Consider the following 19,161-nt stretch of genomic DNA (forward strand, 5'->3'; position numbering starts at 1 on the left):
GCGGCATTCCCGTTTCGGGAAACCACACGTCTGAGCCAGTGAAATTCAAGGCTGCAGATGCACTACCGGCTTAGCTTAACGAATCCGGCTCCTGGTCACACAGGTGAGGACGCGGCGCGTCTCCCTCGTCGCCGTTTCGGCAGCGTCGCGTCTCGCGGCGACCCGACAGGAGATCTCGCTGTTTTGAGGGCTAGTCGCCCTCCTGATGCGCTGCTAGATTTCGACAATTGACAGACCAGAGGCGCTCCATACCATACGAGGTCGGTCTCATGACAGGCTTGCTCTGCCGGCGAAACAAAACTTCAATAAAACACGCCCCATGTCTACCGGGTGGTTTCTTCGCGTGTATTCTCTTCACAGCCGGCAAAGGCAGTTGACCTTCCTTCGCTTGCCTGGCTTCCTCGCGTCTCGCTCTGACACCGTCTCCTGGAGAGACACCTGCTAATGTTTGTGTCCGTGCAGCTGTTGCGCAGCTCTCAATCCACTTTTATGTGGTTCCGCATAGGTCAGGCACGGTTCATGTGGAACTCCTGATGTTCTGCAGTCGACGAAGGGTATACGTGTCTACAGATTATATTCGACCGGTGCGCTTGTTAGCTGCGCAGATCCCGTGGCTTTCTGCGGGTCACGTGAGGAAGTAGCTGCGCGTGTACTCGCTGCCCTGAAGCTTCTTGATTTTTTACGGTGGAAAGCGTTTTTGTCGACGAGACTAAGCCAAAGCGCTTGTCATTTCTCTCCGTTCACAAAGGCACAGCTCTGTAAGCAGTCCGCTTTATCGAGGAGACACAGCGGTGGAGGACGCCAGGGCAGCCACTGGACGAGGATTTGTGACTCCCGAAAAACTTGGCATTTCAACGCGGGAATCTCTTTTACCGTCCTTTCCGTGTGCGCCAAAGAGTTGGCCAGCAGGGAGAAAGTTGCAGTTGACAAAGACTGGTGTGAACTGTGCGGGAGAAGACGCCGGTCTCCGTTGTGTACCTGGCGATTCCGTCCAACTTTCGCATTTCTTCTTCGGGAGACACCTCTTGTTCTTGACTATCTCGAATTGTTCCTTGAATCGGCACACTTCTGGTGGTTTCTACTGTATTTTTTTCCCGAGACGAAATTCACGACGTCTGTTGGCGTGCGTCCTTCTCTGCGGTATATCGCTATCTGCTAACGGCGCCGTCTTTCGACCGGGTTTTCATTTCCGTTCCCTCTGTCGCGCGCCGCGTCTCAGTCTTCTCTGGTGCACGCCACCTCTCTGGGGTGTGACAGGCGATAGGTTTCTGTGTACGGCACGGGGACGTGTTCCCAGCGCGTCTTCGCCTCTCTATTCCCTTCTCGTGAGTCAAAAGAAACCTTTCTTCGTAGTTTTTCTGTGGCCTTTTGAATTTCTTTTCTAGCGACACTCCCCGTTCTCTTCCACCGAGTGTACGGGCGCTAGATCCGGGTGTGGTTAACGTGAATCCGAACGGATTTGCTACACGGGGCAGGAACGTCGTCTCCTCCCCTTTGCGTGGCTTTTTCCCCGCTCTCCGGGACGCGCGCGCGCGTGGTTCCCAGTGTCTCTGTCCTTTTCGAGAGGTTGGTGCCTGCTGCAGGACAGGTTGCGTGTCTTTTTCGGTTCTTTTCCGTGACAGACAGAACAAAGTCTCTGAGTCGCTCCTGCGAGTGAGTGCCTGTGACGACGCGCAGAGAAACTGACGTTCTCTGGGCTTCAAAATCCCGTGAAGGCTCCGGCCTTGCCCCAGAGAGATTCGGCCGTCTCACACGAACACGCAGAGAGGGGCGGTGTTTTTCCACTCCTGCAACTAGCTTGCGCGCCAGGGGAGAGAGACGACCTCGCTGGGATATTTTTTCCCTTTCCTGTCCCAACAAAGACGAGGGTGTTTCCATCGATCACTAGAGAGAGCGGGAGAGGCGCGTGCGCGTTCTTTCAGCTGGCCGTGAAAGAGTTTCTTCCAGTCTCTCAGAGAACAAGCGCTCGACAAGGGGAAGGGTGGAAGATTCGCTCTCCCTGACTGTGAGCTGTGCGCCTGTGCACATTATCTACGTTGGTTGTTTTTGTCTTTTTTTCTCGAGATTTTTTGAATTTCCACCGAGCTGGTTTCCTCGGAGAAACAGGCACTGAGATTTACCGGGGAGCCTGACGTTTTTCGGTTTTTGCGGGTCGTAACCGGGTCTCTGCCCGACAGGAGGTTCTTGTTCCCGCGTGCGCGCGCACCTGCTCGAAGGGTGGAGAGAGAGGGTGTTCTGTTTCCTTCCCCGTCTCCGCCCTCTGGGCACCCTTTTTTCGACACCCGCTCTGCGCGCCAAGCTTCTGTCTCTTTCTTTAGTCTCTTTTTTTCGCGGAAAACAATCTGTCTTTTGTCCGCGTTGCAAAAAGTGTCGTGTTTTTTTGCGGTATATCGTGACCACGCGAGAAGACATCAGGGAGAAAGGCATGGACCCTTGGCACGTCCGTCGTGCTCCTGGCGTCCTTTTCTTGGCATTCCATCGAAGCAATTGATCAGGGAAGGGTTTGTATCACGTATTTCCTCGAATCGCTCTCTCGGACCTCGTGTGCGGAGGAAGACACCTGGAACACGCCGCCTTCCTGCACTCCTGAATCTCTGTGCCCTTACAGCTATGCAGACGACCTACCCGCTGCCCGCTAACTCGCCGTCGGGCACCTAGGGGGGACTCCCGTTGCGTCTTTTTGTCTCTCGTCGCCACGTGCGTTTCTTTTTTTGGTACGGCCATTCCTCACAGAATTCGTTTTCCGTTCTCCTCTGAAGTCAGAGTCTCCAAATTCCTTCGTGTCGGCGCGGAACCGGAAACACGGCCGGAAAACCCATTCAGAGTCTGGGATGTCTCTACACCCGTCGGTTCATGACAGTGGACAGGACGTTTCTCAGGGGATTTTTTAAGTCGCTGCAGGAGTCGGTAACGTTTTTGCTATCGAACTTGCCGTTCGTTCTTCTTTCTCGGCACGTTTGCCGCAATTTCCTTGGGAATTGTAGGGGGTTTTCCCTTTCTCTTGGCGCAGTTTTTGCGAGACAGCAACGCCTCTGAGTATGGGAGACAAAGTTCTGACACCAAGGAGCAACGCCGTCTTGGAAGGTTCGCTCCGGTACTTTTCAACTGAGAACATCGTGGTAGCTTGCAAGGCCGAAGAGACAGCCCGTCGAGTCGGCCCGGATTTTTTCTGGCGGTATTTTTCCCTCGGCAAAGCAGCCCGGAATTCGCTCGACACTGCAAGGATCGCGCCTGTGTGAAACTATGGTGATCACGTCTTGTGTGTCTCGCTGTTCGCCAGTCTGTGTCCTCTCCCAAAGACCCCGAACCCATTTCCCGATTCCCAAGGGGGTGTACGCGGTGCGTTCCCTGTGTCGCTCACGCCGCAACGGGGTGTCCGGCGGCCTTTTTTCCTGCACCTAACCCGATCCACGTGGCCGTCTTCACAGGATTTCCACTTTCTCTGTCATAAATGTGAGCTCTGGAGGCTCCCAATCGACCCTTGATCCTTCGTTCAGACTCGCTCACTGGTTTCACTCCCATCTCACCAGACGTCTCTCGCCATTTTAATTTTCAATGCGGAATCTGCTTTTCTCTCGTGTGTGACCCTTGGCCTCTGTTCGTCGTCTCTCCCCAGGATTCGTGTCGGTCTCGTCGAATCCGTATCCGTTTTTCGAGGGTCGCTTGACGGCGCGATCCTTCAGGTTTCCCCCTCCCCCGTGTACCCTGTGTGGGCGAGGTATTTGATTGTCTTGTCATATAGCAAGCCGAGAGATCGGCCCAAGTGGAAGAGCTGAGGGCGGTTCTGTCCTTCCGACGTAAGAGGTCCTTCGCGCGTTTTCCCGTGGCGTGGCCTCTCTGTGTTCTCAGTCCTTCGAAAACCTCTGGACGAATCCGCGGATTTCCGCGGGTGTGCGTGTGTGTGGCGCCTGCCTTCCCGTGGGGACCGCAGCGATTTTGAAAGCACGCTTGAAACACTGGTCAGGACCTTTGTTCCGAGACCAGGCCAGATACGAAGAGGGGGATGTCTGTACTGCAGGAAAACAACCGAAAAGAGAGTTCCGAGACACGAAGGAGGTGGAAGTTGTGTGGAGCCTCGAGAGGCTGCTCGTCCTTGAATCTCGTGACTCCTTTTCGCCCCGTGTACAGGATATCAGCGTCTCCCGTGTTTCCCGATTCGTCTCTGGGGGAGGATGGATAAGCTGAATCTTCTCTCTCTGCACGTTCCGGCCATCTACGGCGAGCGAGAGCTCCCGGGCGAGGCCCAGGCGTTGGCTCCAGTCACGGAATTCCCTGCGTACTGGCAGAAGGGAGCGGCCGCTCCACAAAGCACACAGACTGAGGCAGTCTCTTCTCAGGTTCCGCCCTCAGACGCTTCAAGTCAGACGTGCGACTCCCAGACCGTTGCCCGTCAGGTGCCTGCGGTGTGCGCCTCTGAGACGCAAATGACGAGGCCTGGAGCCGAAGTCCCCCAGGTGGCGGCTCGTCCTTCTGCCTCTGAGTCGCTCGCGTCTCCTTCCTGTGCGGCGTCTGCTGCGTCTCGTGCGGTTGACTCGCTTGCACCCACAGAAAAGAACGCGATGGACCCGGGGACCGAGCGACAAGAGGCGGAGCCAGAGGACGCTCCCCGCTCCAGCGAGGCTGTGAAGGCCGATCTCGACAGCTCGGTGACTCTGCCGCCTGTTGTCCCGGAAGAGAAAGTCGATGTCTCTCCAGATGCAGCGTCGCTGCTCATGCTGTGCTCGGTCCCAGGGACGAACCCACGAGACGACAGTCTCCCCTCGAGCGCTGGGACTCAGTCGGTCCATGTGGACGGAGCGGTCACGCCTACAACGCGCTTTTCAACGGAGCAAGGCGAAGAAGGCACGACGTCGGCGGGAATATCGAATTGCTCGTCGTGCCCGCCAACTGTGTCCTCGCTCCTCGCTGCCTGTCTCCCGCGGGATGCCTCCGTCGAGTTGTCTGCCTTGCCGGCCGTGTCGCCGGACCAGGCGCCCCTCCTCTCGTCGATTCTCGCCGGCTCCGAGGAAGGCTTCCTCTCGGAGGAGGCAGTCGCCGCGCTGGCGGGCGACGCGTCCTCGCTCGTCTCGGACCCGGTCGCTGGCCACGCGTTGACCTCGCTGGCTCTGCTGAGAGGCGTGAAGGACTCACTGAGCCCCGCGGCGGCTGAGGCGGCGGCTTCCGCCCAGCGCGAACTGCAGCGGCTCTTGGAGCTACAGCAGGAGCAACAGAGACAGCGGCGCCTCCTCGCGGGCGTCGTGAAGGGCGAGGAGAGCAACGTGGAGAACGCGTTTCTGGGCGCTCTCGAAGACGCCATGCGACAGGAAGTCGAGAGCGCCGCGACATCGCCGACCCTCACAGACACCAAACCCGCACCAGCCTTCGACAGGTCTGGAAGGGACGAGTCCAGTTCGGGAGCCGCGAGAAACGGAAGAGGCGCGAGAGGAACCGGTGCAGGGAGCGGCGAAGAGTTGCTCGAAGACGACCCTGCCTTGGTCGCTTCACTGCGAGAACTGCTGGAGACGCTCCCCAGAAAAAAAGACGGCGACGCGCGCATGCTCCTCCTCGGCGAAAAACCCTTCGTCCGACCTTGTAAGTCTTCTGACAGCTGGAATGGAAACGAATGTGGAGCGCGAGAGTCTTCAGTGGCAAAGCGGAGATGTTGGAGCCGGGACGAAACGACGCGACACATGCTCAGATGCAGTTTCGTGTATGGTTTCAAAGGAAAGGGCGCGAGACGGCTGCGTGGAGGCGGGTGTGTGTCGGTTCACTCGGAAGAACGTGCGTGATGTGTGCTTTTTCAGACGCCCGTCAGATTGTGGAGATGTGGAAGATTCACTTGGGCGAGACGGGGCGGACGACGCTGAAGAAAGAAATCAGTGAGAGGACGCAGGCTGACGCCACGCTGAAGCGGCGCGTGTTGTGCATCGCGAAACTGAAGATGGCGACGCTCGAAGAGCTCGTGCAAATTGCGGAGATCACCGGCCTTCTGGAGCGGACTCTGCAGATTGCGAACAAGTACGAAGCAGAGCGACAGGCGGCTCCAGTGAGTCGTCAGAACGTCTCTCGGCGGGCTCTGTCCCTCGTCTGCTCCCGCGCGAACGCGGCGCCTCCTCACCCGGCCTCTCAGAATTTCGGCATGCAGGGACGCCGCGACTCGCCCTCGGTCCCCAGTGTGGGGCTGTCCTCTCCCCTCATCTTTGATCCGTCTCTCCTCGCCTGCTCATCGCTGACGGCGGGAGTGTCTTCGTGCTTCTCCACGAGTGCGAGTTCGCGCAGGTCGCCCTCGCCAGCCCCCGCAGCGTCTGCCACTGGAGCCGCGCCGCCGGGAGGCGCGGAGCTGGAAGAGAGTGAAGAGAACAATGAACTTGCGCGGCTGCTCACCTCGGCTTCCGTGAATTTGTCCGACCCCACAGCTGCAGGTGCTCGTCTGCGCTGGCCAAAGGGCGAAGGCCTTCTCGGCGCTCCGGCGTTGGCGAGTCAGCAGCTGAAGAATGCAGCAGGCGGAGGCGCAGGCGACAGCAGCAGCAGTGGGTTGTCTGCCTCTTCGGCGCTCTTCGATTTAGGAGACTCCGAGCTCTCGGCGGCCGACGCGACTGCGGCGGCTGCGGGCCTGCTGTCGATCATCACGCAGCAACAGGTGCGGTCGCGCCCAACTAGCGACTGCAGCCCCATGGACCCTTCTGCTGTGGCGACCGGAGCCGTTGGGCCCTCCTCGACTGAGGAGTTGCTTCTCGCGGCCTTTGGCGGCGACGAAGCCGCTGCGGCGGTCGTTGCGGCGCTCGCCTCTGGAGGAGCCGCGGAGGCGCAACTGCAGGACACAACCTCGCAGGAGACAGTGGCAACTTCCGCGAGGAAGCCGAGCAGAAAACGCTCGCGGAAGCGCAAGGTCAGCGTTGCGGCTGGAAGCGGCCTGCAGGCGAGTGTCGACGGCGACGCGGCGTCGTTCTCAGAGAGCAGCAGCGTGTCCTCGAAACAACGCGCACTGATGGGGAGCGACGGGGAGTTGGTCGGTCTCGGCGAAGGTTTGAAGCAGCGACTGGACGAGGCGGAAGGCGCCACGGGCTTGGGGACGGAGCGCGGGCCGACTGGCCTCATGACCCAGTGCCAGGCGCTGGAAGATCACGGAGAAAGAGACACGGAAGTCGAAACCGGAACTGGCGCGACGAACTCGCCGCTCCTGACGCTCCTGGAGAAGTCCCTAGCTGGATGCAGAAAGCAGGGTCGTTCAGGCAGTGATGCGTCCGGCCTGTCGCATGCGGCGCTCGCGGACGCCAAGGAGGAAGACACGAAGCCGGGGAAAGCGGACGAAAGCCTGCTGTCGGGAATCGACGGCGGTATCCTGTCGTCGCCGGACCTCTTTTCTGCGTGCGTGAAAACGACTTCGGAAGCCGCAGAGTTCATGCTCGAAGAAGAGGACAGCGCGGCGTGCGAACGGCGCGTCAAGGCTCGAGTCGTCGGAGCCGATCCGAGCCTGCCACAGACGGGAGACGCGCGCGGGTCGAGCCCGCACGCCGCAGAGCAGCAAGACGCACGCGACGTGTTTCCTGCTCAAACGCCAGCGGCAAGTGCGCCCGAGAACGGCTCCAGAAGCTTTCTCCCCTCCACGACGCGAGACAGCGACGCCGACAGTCGGAGCACAACGAGCAGCCGGAGCTTTGGTGTTAGCGGCGCCTGTGCAGTTCTGGAGGCGCGGTGCCGGGGAGGGGAGACAGCAAACGAGGAGAGACAGTGTTCCCTCAGTGCTGCGCTTGCCTCGCTGCAGGCGTCTGTGCGAGGAAGAGGAGCGGGTGCGTCGCAAGAGTGCCCCAGTGGCGAGGCCGCCTGCATCGGTGGGGACAGTGCGCACAGCCAGAGCGAAAGTGTCTCCCGTGAGGCGACCAGCGAGAGCGACATTCGGGCGGCGGTGGGCAACGCCCTGCGGCGAGTGGCTGAGGCAACCGAGCTGGGCAGTGACGAGGCGGTCCGAGACCCGTTTGCGGAAGCGTGTGCACGCGAGGCGCATGATCTTCTCGACAGAGCTACGCGGGCGAATCTCGCGCTCGGCATAACGTAAGTGGAACCACGAGAGAAAAGCTTGTGCAGAGACACACCGGAGGCCCCGAGCTAGCATTCGTTTTCGGCTTGCGTCTTTCAGTTCACGCCATTGCGCCGGACGGTCATGTTGTTCGTCAGTCTGTGCTTTTCGTGTTCAGGCCTGGGTCTGGTGACGAGGACGCGAGCAAGGGAGGCAGTCGAGTTTGCAGAAAGAGAAGTCGCCAGGATGGCGATTTGGATCTGCGCACAACCCTACAGATTCTCAGCACGGTCTGCGTGATGTACCTGAAAGAGGTAGGTTGCCGAGCAAGATATTGCGTCCTTGTGCGTGCGAAAAAGAGAAGACAGTCGACCGGGATAAACACGATTAGAATAATCCTTGTGTTTTTCTTGCTTTTTGTTTCTCGGTAGATCTGTGCACGTGTATCGGTCTATAAACGTGCAGTGCACGCGGCGGTGGGTTGGTCGCAGCTGTCGATGAGAGATAACGTCGTGTCTTAGTCGAGTCGCGATGCGAATTTTGGATTGGGTGTTTATGCCGGGGTTTGAAGCGTGCGTTTTCTGGGGAGAAGGATCTCAGAGATTCCATATCCCCTTCCGGCTGTTTGTTGCGTGTTTGCAGAACTTGCGTTATGTGGGAAGCGAACCGGAGCACTTGACGTGATCGAGTTGGCCGCCGGTTGTCGCACTTCTTGGCATGCACCGTTTTCCAAAGAGGAGACGGCGAAGAAGAGAGACTGCACGCAGTTGCGCATTTCTGAAGCGAGTCGGCTGCGTCCACACGGAGTGAGTGAAGACGCAGCGCCCGTCGTTCGACTGGCAGAAGGGGGCGCCCAGAGTGGATGCGGGGTGTCGTTATCGTCTTTTCAGTCGATAAGCGTGCGAAACATATAGATCTGTATATTTCGTATAGGTAAATACATGTTCGTGTCGCGTGTTTCCCGACGTGCAGCGTGGCAAGGGACCGGTGCGCGTGGCAAGGGACCGGTGCGCGTGGCGTTCTTATCCCGTGACGCCGGGACTTGCGGAGGGCGCGTGTTGCCTGTGCGTGCACGTATATGGGGATGTATACTGGCATGTATATGTGTGCATAAGTGCGTGGACCGTTTCAGTACATGTATTTGCATCTGTCGAGCTCGCTCCGCCGCCAGGCGAGAGAGCGATCCGGCGCGCGTGGTCATTTGGGGGATCGGGTGTCGCGTTTTTTTGAGTGGCGACGCCCGTTTTTGCGTCTGAGGCTTCGACAGTTGTCCCGTCTTCGATGGGGATGGTTGGCGACTCAACGGCGGGCTCGGGGGCTCTCTGCATTTTCTCGACCTGGGACAGCAGTGTGCGCGGACACGCGCGCACGCATGCGTGAGACTGTGGGAAGCCAGAGAGTCCATTTCTCTCCTTTCATGTAATTTGTTGATTCGAACGTTCTACACCACTGAAAGTGCCGTCGATTCACCTTTGATATCGCGGCTTTCGAAATTCACAGCTGCACGCCTCGGCGCCTCCTAATGGGTTGTGGTTGCCAGCGTCGTCCCGGTTCCTCATTCGCCGTGCATGTCAAGAGAGGGAACTTTTCCATCGCGCGGACAGCGAGAAGTGAACGAGCGCATTGGTGTAGATCCCTGTGTAGACGCAAAAAAGATATTCCTCTTTTCTCTCTTCTGCATAGAAATATGCATGTCAGCTGTCGAAAGGCGTTATTTTGAAAGAGAGCTAGTTTAGCTCATGTACACCCTGGCGCTCTCCAGCGCCGCCTTCTTCGTTGCGCCCTCGGCTCGGCGCTCAAAGCACACAGCCGTCGCACGCGATTACGTGTCGGTTTTATATGTGCCAGTGTCTGCATGTGCAAGGGAGGGAAATTCACTCCCATTGTCCCCCGTCGAGTTGTGTTTAAAACGTGGATCTTGTCGCTTTCTTTTGAGCTGTCCTACTTGTCACAGAAGTTGTTCAAGAAACGTAACTCTCTTGCTGAGACTTCGCAAATAAGATGCAAATTCCTTTTTAACCAACCAGGCGAGACTGGCCTACGACAGCACATTTCCCGTTAGACCCTGAACGGTCGCCGCCAGCCGACGCGCGCTGGCCCTCAGTCACAGTCAATTAAACGAAAAGCTGGTGAAAGAAAGTTTCAGCGATTAGGTGGGAGACACAACGCTACGGGCGCGTGCTCCCCTAGGCTGCCGTCATTTACCTAGTTACCGGTGTGGGTACACTGAAGGTCTCATCCGTGGCAGCGTCGTTCTGCACGGCCAAAAGATATGTTCATGTGTGATGGGGCGTAAGTGTATGAATTGGCAGCGTTTTTGCTCCTCTAGATCGAACGCGTTCGATTTGAGTTATACCAACGTGAACACATCGAAAATAATAACGGTCTGCTCCCAAATGTAACGGTACAAGATGTAAACAAAGGACGTAGAACGCGAAACCGATCTCGAGTGCAGGACGGCGCGCGTGGCCTGTGTTGTTCGATCCGTCAAGGCAGCTTGCGTTGCAAAACCTCCGAAGCAGAGATATGGTCCTGCTGCCGTATTTTAACGAGAACTGTTTTCCAATAAGCTGAAACGGGAAGTATCGTGGAGCGCTCACTCTGGCACCAAAGAAAGCCGCTTCTGGTCGAACGGGGGTGCTAGAAAAGGTCAGCGTGGTCGCGCGGGTTTAAATGTCGAATCCGCAATACGCACGCTGAGGCTGCTTACCTAAAGGTTGAGCGCAACGGAAAAACACGTCCTTCGCTAGAGCGTCGACTCCCGTGTTCAATAGGAGCCGCATTTGTAGGGCAGCGCCGCCGATGTTATAGTTGCCCATGGCCGACGGGGGCCTGAATACAAATGGCCTTGTAGAGTCGAGTGCGGCAAGGCTCTCTCTGAAGTTCATAGAAGAAAGCTCAACCCACAAATGAAAGGAAGAGTTAGACATGAGTTCGGCCCCACGGCTGTTGTGTCGCAAAATCTGTCCACGTTCAGAACCCGTAACAACCTGATTGAAACGTGGCTGTTGTGCATTCCGATGTCTCTGCAAAACGATCGACACTCCCAAGAACCCCTCAAGTTTTTTCCACCTCTCTGAAAAATGACTGGCGAGTGCTATCCGTCCGATCCAGTTTCTACGTTTATCCAGGCTGACCCCTCTTCCAAGGAATCATGTCGATGCAACGCTGGAAGTTGCAGAGAGCGGCTTACAGAGGAAAACGATTCTGCCTTAGGACCATACTTTCGCTTTTATCTGAAGTGGTTTTTGTTTCTCTTATGGGCAGAATTTGAGAGACCCGCGAAAAAGGCCCACAGAAGACCCGTGTACCATGAGAGGAACTACCCCTTGGTGGCGAAATCGGGAATAACGACCTTTCAATAGCGATCAACCTGCCTTGCCTGTTGCAGATTGCAATTGATAGTCTGAGGAACTTCAAATCTCCTAACCTTCTATTGAGAACTTTCGGTGAGACGATTCTTCTGACACCACGTGAAACGGACGCACCTCCGATCGCTTAGTGCATGCACGTTTCGATCATCCTACTTGGCACTATCGGGATTATCGAGAGACCATTTTACTTTTGCATTTGCATTAGCTGTGGTATCCGTCTTCAACGCATGTTTCATTTCCCTTTCGCTTTCTTGTGTGCCCCCCCTCCTTTGTACCTCGCTTTTCTGTTCACGTGAACGAGATGGATTCCGCTTCGAGAAAGGAGCAAGTTCTTCGGAACCTCTGGGGGAATCAAACCGTCGACCAAAAGACGCTACCAGTCACTCCGTACATAGCGGAAGAATTGGTCGAGGGCATCAAAGCGATCGATTTGAAAGACATCGGCTCCTCACAGTAAGAGAGAAGCGCTCAAATGTTAGCCACTCCAAAAGAGCCAACCTCCAAAGGCGACACATTTGACGTTGCAATGCATTTATGTGGAGCGCATCATTTTGCCCTTTCACAGGGCTTGTTACTCGGCAGCTTTCCGTACAAATGCTGGTGATAGAGTGCGTTTCAAGCCAACGTTGGGGGTCTGGAGATTGCGGCTCTCAGTTTGTGAGAAACAGTTCCCGCCTAGTAGTTTTTGTTCAGCTGCAACACAACACCTGCATACCATCAACTTTGATTTCCACGTTCGCCATCGAAATTGGCCCGACGCAGGCTTTTTGCTGTTCCAGAAAGACATCCACGTAACACAACGTTTTGGTTTTCACCCGGGGCGGAAACTCTCCGCGTTTGCCGCGGCGCAGACACGAGGCAAGGTGGCCGTCAGAAGCGTGTGCCGAAAGTCAGGCTGCAGCCACCGGATAATCATTTGAGAAAAAGCTCTCGGACTTGCAACTCGGTTGGGGCAATGCAGCAGAGGCGGAACTGCCTTTCTCGAGTGAGAAAAACTCGGCGTTTTCACAGCTGCAGCCTCGGAGGGAGATGTGCGCCGATCCGTTTAGCCGAGACAACGGGGATCTCTTGACACTTCTACCGATGTTTAGGTCGCTCCTGAAGAACCGCCAAATGCGATCCACGAGCCCTATAGGCATGTAGCGTGCTGGAGGAGGGCTACTGTGCGCCTGTTTCTGCTACAACGCATCTTTTTACCCAGGTCTACCCTTCGTCCTGTTGTTTCCTGAAGCGAAACTACCTGCCTCTCTCACACGGTCGGAACACCCGCTTGACGAGCGCAGATGCGTCTCGAGTTAGGTGGTTTCCGTTGTATTAGAGTGGAGTGCCTTGCATCTGTTTGCTCGACTGGAATTCACGTTATGTTTTGCGCGCAACTTGTACGCGGTCCCGAGACATAGAAATCCTACGCGATGCATAAGCACAGCACAAACACATACACGCATAGAACTAGAGCGATGAAATCTGACGGGCCTCTGCTGTAGAGAGCGACTCGCAATTCTTTCTAATTTACGCGCTCCTGCAATTCCTTCAGATGGTACAGCCACCACGAAGTTGTGCAACAGCTGAATCTCCACGCTCATCAACAGGCGACTGCCGCAACCGATGAGTTTATCGTGGATACGCTAGTTACGGGAGACAAAGTGAGTCGCGCGGCAAACGCATCCACTTCAATATACATGCAGTTATGTAAATATATATATATATATATATATATATATATATACATACCAACGCTGTACCTTTCTGGGACGGTAAAGTACCGCGCGCGAGCAATCAAAATGCCGAAAAGAGTTACGGTAGAAAATGCAACGTGTGATGGAAGCACGTCTCCGGATTTCACCCAGCCTCCAGTGAAGCACAGCACAGTTCGGATCTTCGACGTGGGTTTCAGCAACAAATCAAAAATATATACAGAGCTGGATTTGAGAGTGTATGTATGTGTATATATGTCGGAATGAGGGGTAGTTCCGGGCTGTTCTGTGTCTATCTAACGCGGAATGTTTCTGCAGATCTCGGCGCTTATCGAAGACCTTATCCACATCGAGCTATGGAAAGAGAAAATCTTTCCGTTGTTGAAGGGTCACCTGGCAACGCTGCCGTCAATCCTAAGTTACATTCCGGTACCTGCTCTCCTGGAAATTTCCTTTTTTCGACGGCTGCGGAAAGCCATCACCAAGACAACAGAGTGTAGTGTCGCGGATCCTCGACGACGGGTTGAATTTTTTTGGAACCCTCCCCCCCCTGTCACTTCTTGTTTTGTGCCAACCAAGTTCCGTCGTGCGGGCAAGGCGTGGAGTTCGGCTATGTGATCGACGCGCTGTCGCGATTCATCGTCTGCTGGGGAAAGGACGGGCAGGCTCAGGATAGCAATGCCACATTGTTCTGTCTCTTCACAGATTTACCACGAGGCCCTCCTGGTCAATCTTCTGGAGGTCTTGCTCTACCACAAGACTGCTGCTCAGGCGGCCGATGCACACCTCGTCGATCTCGTCGATTATATAAACCGACGTGTTGTGTACCTCTTGAGCAGGCAAGCGAACTCTGTCCATGCATCTATATATAGAGAGAGATGCAGAGATGGTATATTGAGGCGGCTGTGTTGAGATGTGAGACAAGCATCCGTCAATATGGTGGACCACACGATTCGTAGTTATGCATGACCGCAATTAACAAAGTAGATTCCACGGTGCACTGTCTATTTTTCGAAAGTCTGCGGATACATCGCACATGCATCTCTCCGGGACGTGCGAAACGCAAACTTACAAGAGTGTTTGCAGCTGTACAACTCTGCTTTTGGAACTGTCTTAGCAATTGTATGTGGATTTATCTTCTATAGTAAAGATATGTTCGGAGATTTTCGTCGACATGTACACACGAGGTAGTTTCAGGTGCTAGCTGTAAGGTGAGGAATAGAAACCCTGTTTGGCGGTTCTTGTCGGGATGTGTTTCTGTGTGTTTTTTGCTGATGGGTCTCTTCTCTCTTCAGAGACATCACGCAACTGCACAGTCCGTCGCCGAGTTTGGATACAGGCGTCCAGTTGCCGTCAGATGAAGAAGAACTGGAACGCCAGGAGACGGACTGCCAGTATAAAATCTGCATGACTTGCCTGTCCATTCTCCGATTCCTGACCGATCACCGAGGCGGGTTGCCTGTAACCGTGACAAGTCGCCTCTTGGATCAACATGGTAATGACAAGACGGCAGACACAAGAAGCATTTAAAAGTGTTGCAGAGCGCACCTTGTAGAAAGATATAGCGTCTTCTTGATGTTGTTTCTTCGTGCGAGGCAAGACGGGTGCCTGACAAAAGTGAAAGATACCACTGAACGCGGGAGAAAACAGACGCACATCTCTCTCTTGCTCGTCCTTTTTTTCTGCGAGTAAACAGTCCATCCCGTATCGCCACACATCATCTTCGTCTTGTTGGCTGTAGCGGCAACAAAAACGCTTCGATCTGCACTCATCCCATTTTCGTTAGCAGGACTGCCTTGCGCCCACATTCAGACGGCGGAGTCTTCCCGCCTCGCTGCAGCCTCAGCGAAAGGTTGACTGAAAAAACGAGCGAAGAGGCTATGAGGGCTTCTTGTGAGAGCTGTCTCTCCCCCTTGACTCCAGACATCATTCTCTCGCTGGTTTCCTTGATGGAGCGGAAACCGTGGTACAGGCCGCGCCCGAACGGAGAAAGGGAATTCTTTGAAGATCACCAGTGAGTCTTGGTTCACCCACGCGCCGAGGCACCGGCTGAAAAGGCGGTGACGTGAATTGACAGAAAAAATATTCCGCAGGAATCTGCTCAGAACTTAACGCGTTTTACCGCCTCGCATGCCTCGACGCCGCAGTCAGCGGGCTACTTAGCGAAAGCAAAAGAAAAATCCACACACTTTCCAATGCCGTTACATGCACATACGCCTACGCCCGTTTTCACATACAAATAACTATATATATACAAATAAGTACATAAATGTGTACATACATATATATCTATATGCATGTATGAAAATGAACAAGTAGAGAGATGGATACCCGTTTTTTCGGCTGTGACTCGTGGTCTGGCTGAGAGCAGGTGGACGATTCAAAGGAGTGACGAGGCGAGCATGCCGAAAGTGGAGGCCCAAGTGAGACTGGAAAATCCGAGCTACGCTTGAGCTCTAGGCGTCGCAATGTGTACAGACGTAAACCCATAGAAGAATAAATAGACATAAAAATGTATATATTTGTTTCTTTAGTCATACGCACATAATATATCTATATATAGTAGGAGCGATATCAGGGCGACAGCTGCTGTCAGACATCGAGAGGAGATCGCATTCGTGTCGAGCGGTTCGTCTTCGGTTTGGTCTTGTTCGACTCTTCAGTTTGGTCTTGTTCGATTCTTCAGTTTGGTCTTGTTCGATTCTTCATCCATTGACTGCACACTTCTTTGGGATCTGCATAAAGCTTGCCACTGGTGCCAAGAATCTTTGCCGTTTGGAGTTACCCGCTGGCGCTGCATGTTCTCTCTTCCACTCTGCCAGGTGTGGCTGTCGATCTACAACCTCGTGATGGATCAGGAGTGTCGCAACAGGCAAGCTGACACGCTTAAGGGTTCACGCAGGTCCACGTGTCTGAACGGCGAAAGCGTCAGTTAAAACGCCAGGGTTGCCTGTGACCGCATGCATTTCGCTGAGAGCCTCTACAAGATGCAGCCTCGTTCCTTACTCTCGAGAGCCCACTGTTTCTCACCTCTTCTTCCGTGACTCCAGCAGGGGCGAGCTCCGAGAAAATCACCCCGTTATGCTCGGCGATCGTGTGTGTTCACACTGGTATAACTCGAAGAAACCGAGACTTTCTAGAACCTAGGATACTGCATGCGTGACCCGAGTAATGAGACACAGACAACCACGTTATGGGATGAGGCGCACACCCGCTCAGGGGAATTCGCAAAGCCTCCAGAACACGTCCTCTCCGATCTGCCCCGCCTTGAAGAGGGGAAAACCCAAGCCGTGTGCAGTGCAGGATTCTGGAAACACTCTGTTTGCGATATTCTCGAGAGCTGAACTTTTCGTCTCTGCTTCTGCCTCCTCTCCCTTCAGATACGAGATGACCACGTACAGACGCGACACACTCTTGAGGGTAAGGGCAAACAACCCGGCATGCAACTTGTTCTCACGCACGCCTATGCAGATATGGGCAACAAAATGGAGTGAAACGCATTCGAAACTTTCAGCCAAGTCGTGTACTTCTCTATAGGTGTACGCTTATTCAAGGAGACATATTGGTCTCTCTGTTCGATCTCTCCATGCGTATATATATATATATATATATATATATATATAGGGATGAGTTTTACGCTTCAGGTTGTCCCCATCGATTTGAAGGTGCTGAGGCAGTTCGCGGAATCCACTGTCGCGTGCGTTCTGTCTCAGAAACCTGTCCGTGATTCCGTCACTCTTTCGCACATCTCCATGCAGTTCATGCAATTCCAGCCTTTCTCTGTGTAGTTCAAGTTTTCTGCATCTGCACAAATGGTCCGTATGACGTTTTGCGTTGAGGGCCCTGGAGAAAGGCCACTGGAAGCTGAGTGCGCAGAGGGTGCGTTTTTCCTTACTCGCTGGGAGACGAACCAACCCGTTTCTCCGGTGTCAGCTACGCAGACACCTGAACGAGACCGTCCACGACCAGATTCCCCCCCTGATGGATTTGCATCGAGTGCTCGAAGTGAGGAAATATCTGCACAAGGCTGAGAGCGCGTCAAAAGGGAGCGAAGGAAGCCTGGAAAGCTTAAGCCCGTTTTCCAACACGGCCAGGAAACCAAGAAAAACCGATTTTTTTCGGACTTTTCTGTGCCCCTCTAGAATAAAGTGACAGTCCTATTTCCTTGTGCATGCGACGGCTCAACAACTCCGGGTGTCCTCTCTCCGGCTTATATATTAAGCTTCTCTTTTTCAAACAAGACAATTCCAGCAACAGCGTCTACACGGTTTTACGTGGACACGCGTTTTCCAAACACACGCATCTCTCTGGTTCTAATACATATAACCGTACATACATGCATACAAACATACACATACTACACATAGGTACGTACATTCAAATACAGAGAGATATATCTATATAAGCATATGTCAGCTTATATGCGTGTATATATAGACAAAAGGATGCATAAAAAATAACTACAACTACATTCATATATATATATATATATATATATGTACAGATATATACAAAGTAGTCACGGAAGCACATGTATATACAAATCTACAAACCTACAAATAAACACGTCTAAATGCATCTCCCAATTTAAATCAATATATATATATATATATATGCGCACCCACAATGTTGGTGGGAACCTCGTATCGTGTTTCTTTGAAGATATGGTTTGTTTCTGGCCCATCCGTTTTTCGAATTTGTTTCCTTAAAAGAGTAGATTTTCAGGTTCCGAATGTTTACGCTTTGTCAGCAACTGGCAATCACTGGCCAGCATCCTGAGGAGAAACACAGAATTCCACCCATCTTGGTGGAGCTGGTGAGCCCTTGTGCCCCTGTCGAATCCATTACCTTGATGCGCCTACCCAAATACTCAGACTTGTCTTTTTACGGAGTCGAGATGGCTGTCCCAGCTTCCATATCCCCATATATACACATGATATCCGCATATTTGTAGGCACAGAGTTATGTATATACTTGTTTTCGTATAAACAGCTCTAGACATATGCACATATATGTACATACATATATATGTGTGTATATAGATATATGCATGTAAATACGCGTTCGCGCTTGCAATTCGGTTCAATGGCAGATGCGCTGTGGAGCCAGGATCAGTGATACACAGTACGTGTTGGCCACTTTGTTTGAATTCCAGGGTTTGACGCAGCCCTCACACGCGCGGAAGCTCGCTTGCGATGTTGTTGTGCGGCAGAGCGCAGAAGTTCGCGAGACGCTCCTCGAACGCTACGCCGGCAAGTGGGACGAAATTGCAGACGAGCAGAAAGAAGTGTTCAGCAAAACCCAAAAGGATGATCTCTCCCGCCTCTCCAACAGTATGATGTCTCTGCCCCTTGACTCCGTCACCAGCAGGCGATGCAGAACATGCGGTCGTCACGTAAGCGCTTTTCTTCTGGCCACCCCAGACGATGCCAAAAACCGCGGCCTCGACCAACGTACAATTGCACATCCCGTGTGGATATACGGCTGTTTATCCCAATATATACATATTGAAATATAAGAGATATCTGTGTATATCCAGTCTATCTAGTCTTTCTGCTGATCTATCGATATATATATATATATATATTTATGGATGCCGAGTGCATATCGGTACACATGCATGTATGTATATATATGCTTATAAAGGTGTGTATGCCTATCCATGAGTATCTAGTCTCTTTCTCTGTGTAGATAAATGAATACGAAGACCCACCTTTACGCATATATATATATATATATATATTTATACACCTTACTTGGGGGTTGTGTTTTCCGTTTCCGTTGCGTGCTTTTCTGGGGGATGAAAGGAGGCGTAGGCCGCTCGTTGTCCTTTTATTGTCGTTTTCTCAGGCTGACCAGAGGTGTGCAAAATGCAAAGTTGAGTGGTATTGCAGTCGCGAGTGCCAAATCAGCGACTGGCGAAGCCATAAAGAAGTTTGCAGAGCTGTCTCGTCTCCACCGACATGAGCGCAAAAACAGGGAATTGCGCACTCTTCGTTGACGCTTCGATGCATCCCTCTTTTCTCGAATTGGGGCCTGTCCTTTTTGACCTGCAGAAAACTGGAGACATATCTCTTCTCGTGCCTCTCGAACCAAC

General features: G+C 53.6%; 2 protein-coding genes across 2 annotated transcripts; both read left to right on the forward strand.

Annotated features, from left to right (window-relative positions):
* Positions 1-4,172: 4,172 nt before the first annotated feature.
* NCLIV_045200 (conserved hypothetical protein) lies at positions 4,173-8,680 on the forward strand (the record flags this gene model as incomplete). The annotated part of the gene is made up of 4 exons (XM_003884069.1): positions 4,173-5,571; positions 5,784-8,031; positions 8,175-8,310; positions 8,639-8,680. The coding sequence occupies 4 exons, from the start codon at positions 4,173-4,175 to the stop codon at positions 8,678-8,680; spliced, it is 3,825 nt and encodes a 1,274-aa protein (XP_003884118.1).
* Positions 8,681-11,671: 2,991 nt separating this feature from the next.
* On the forward strand, positions 11,672-19,031 carry NCLIV_045210 (putative zinc finger MYND domain-containing protein; the record flags this gene model as incomplete). The annotated part of the gene is made up of 10 exons (XM_003884070.1): positions 11,672-11,823; positions 12,905-13,013; positions 13,770-13,888; positions 14,360-14,559; positions 14,988-15,078; positions 16,445-16,484; positions 16,998-17,069; positions 17,815-17,880; positions 18,277-18,459; positions 18,915-19,031. The coding sequence occupies 10 exons, from the start codon at positions 11,672-11,674 to the stop codon at positions 19,029-19,031; spliced, it is 1,149 nt and encodes a 382-aa protein (XP_003884119.1).
* Between the last annotated feature and the right edge of the window lie 130 nt (positions 19,032-19,161).

This window comes from Neospora caninum, chromosome X, assembly GCF_000208865.1.
Source record: "Neospora caninum Liverpool complete genome, chromosome X".
Lineage (NCBI taxonomy): Eukaryota > Apicomplexa > Conoidasida > Eucoccidiorida > Sarcocystidae > Neospora > Neospora caninum.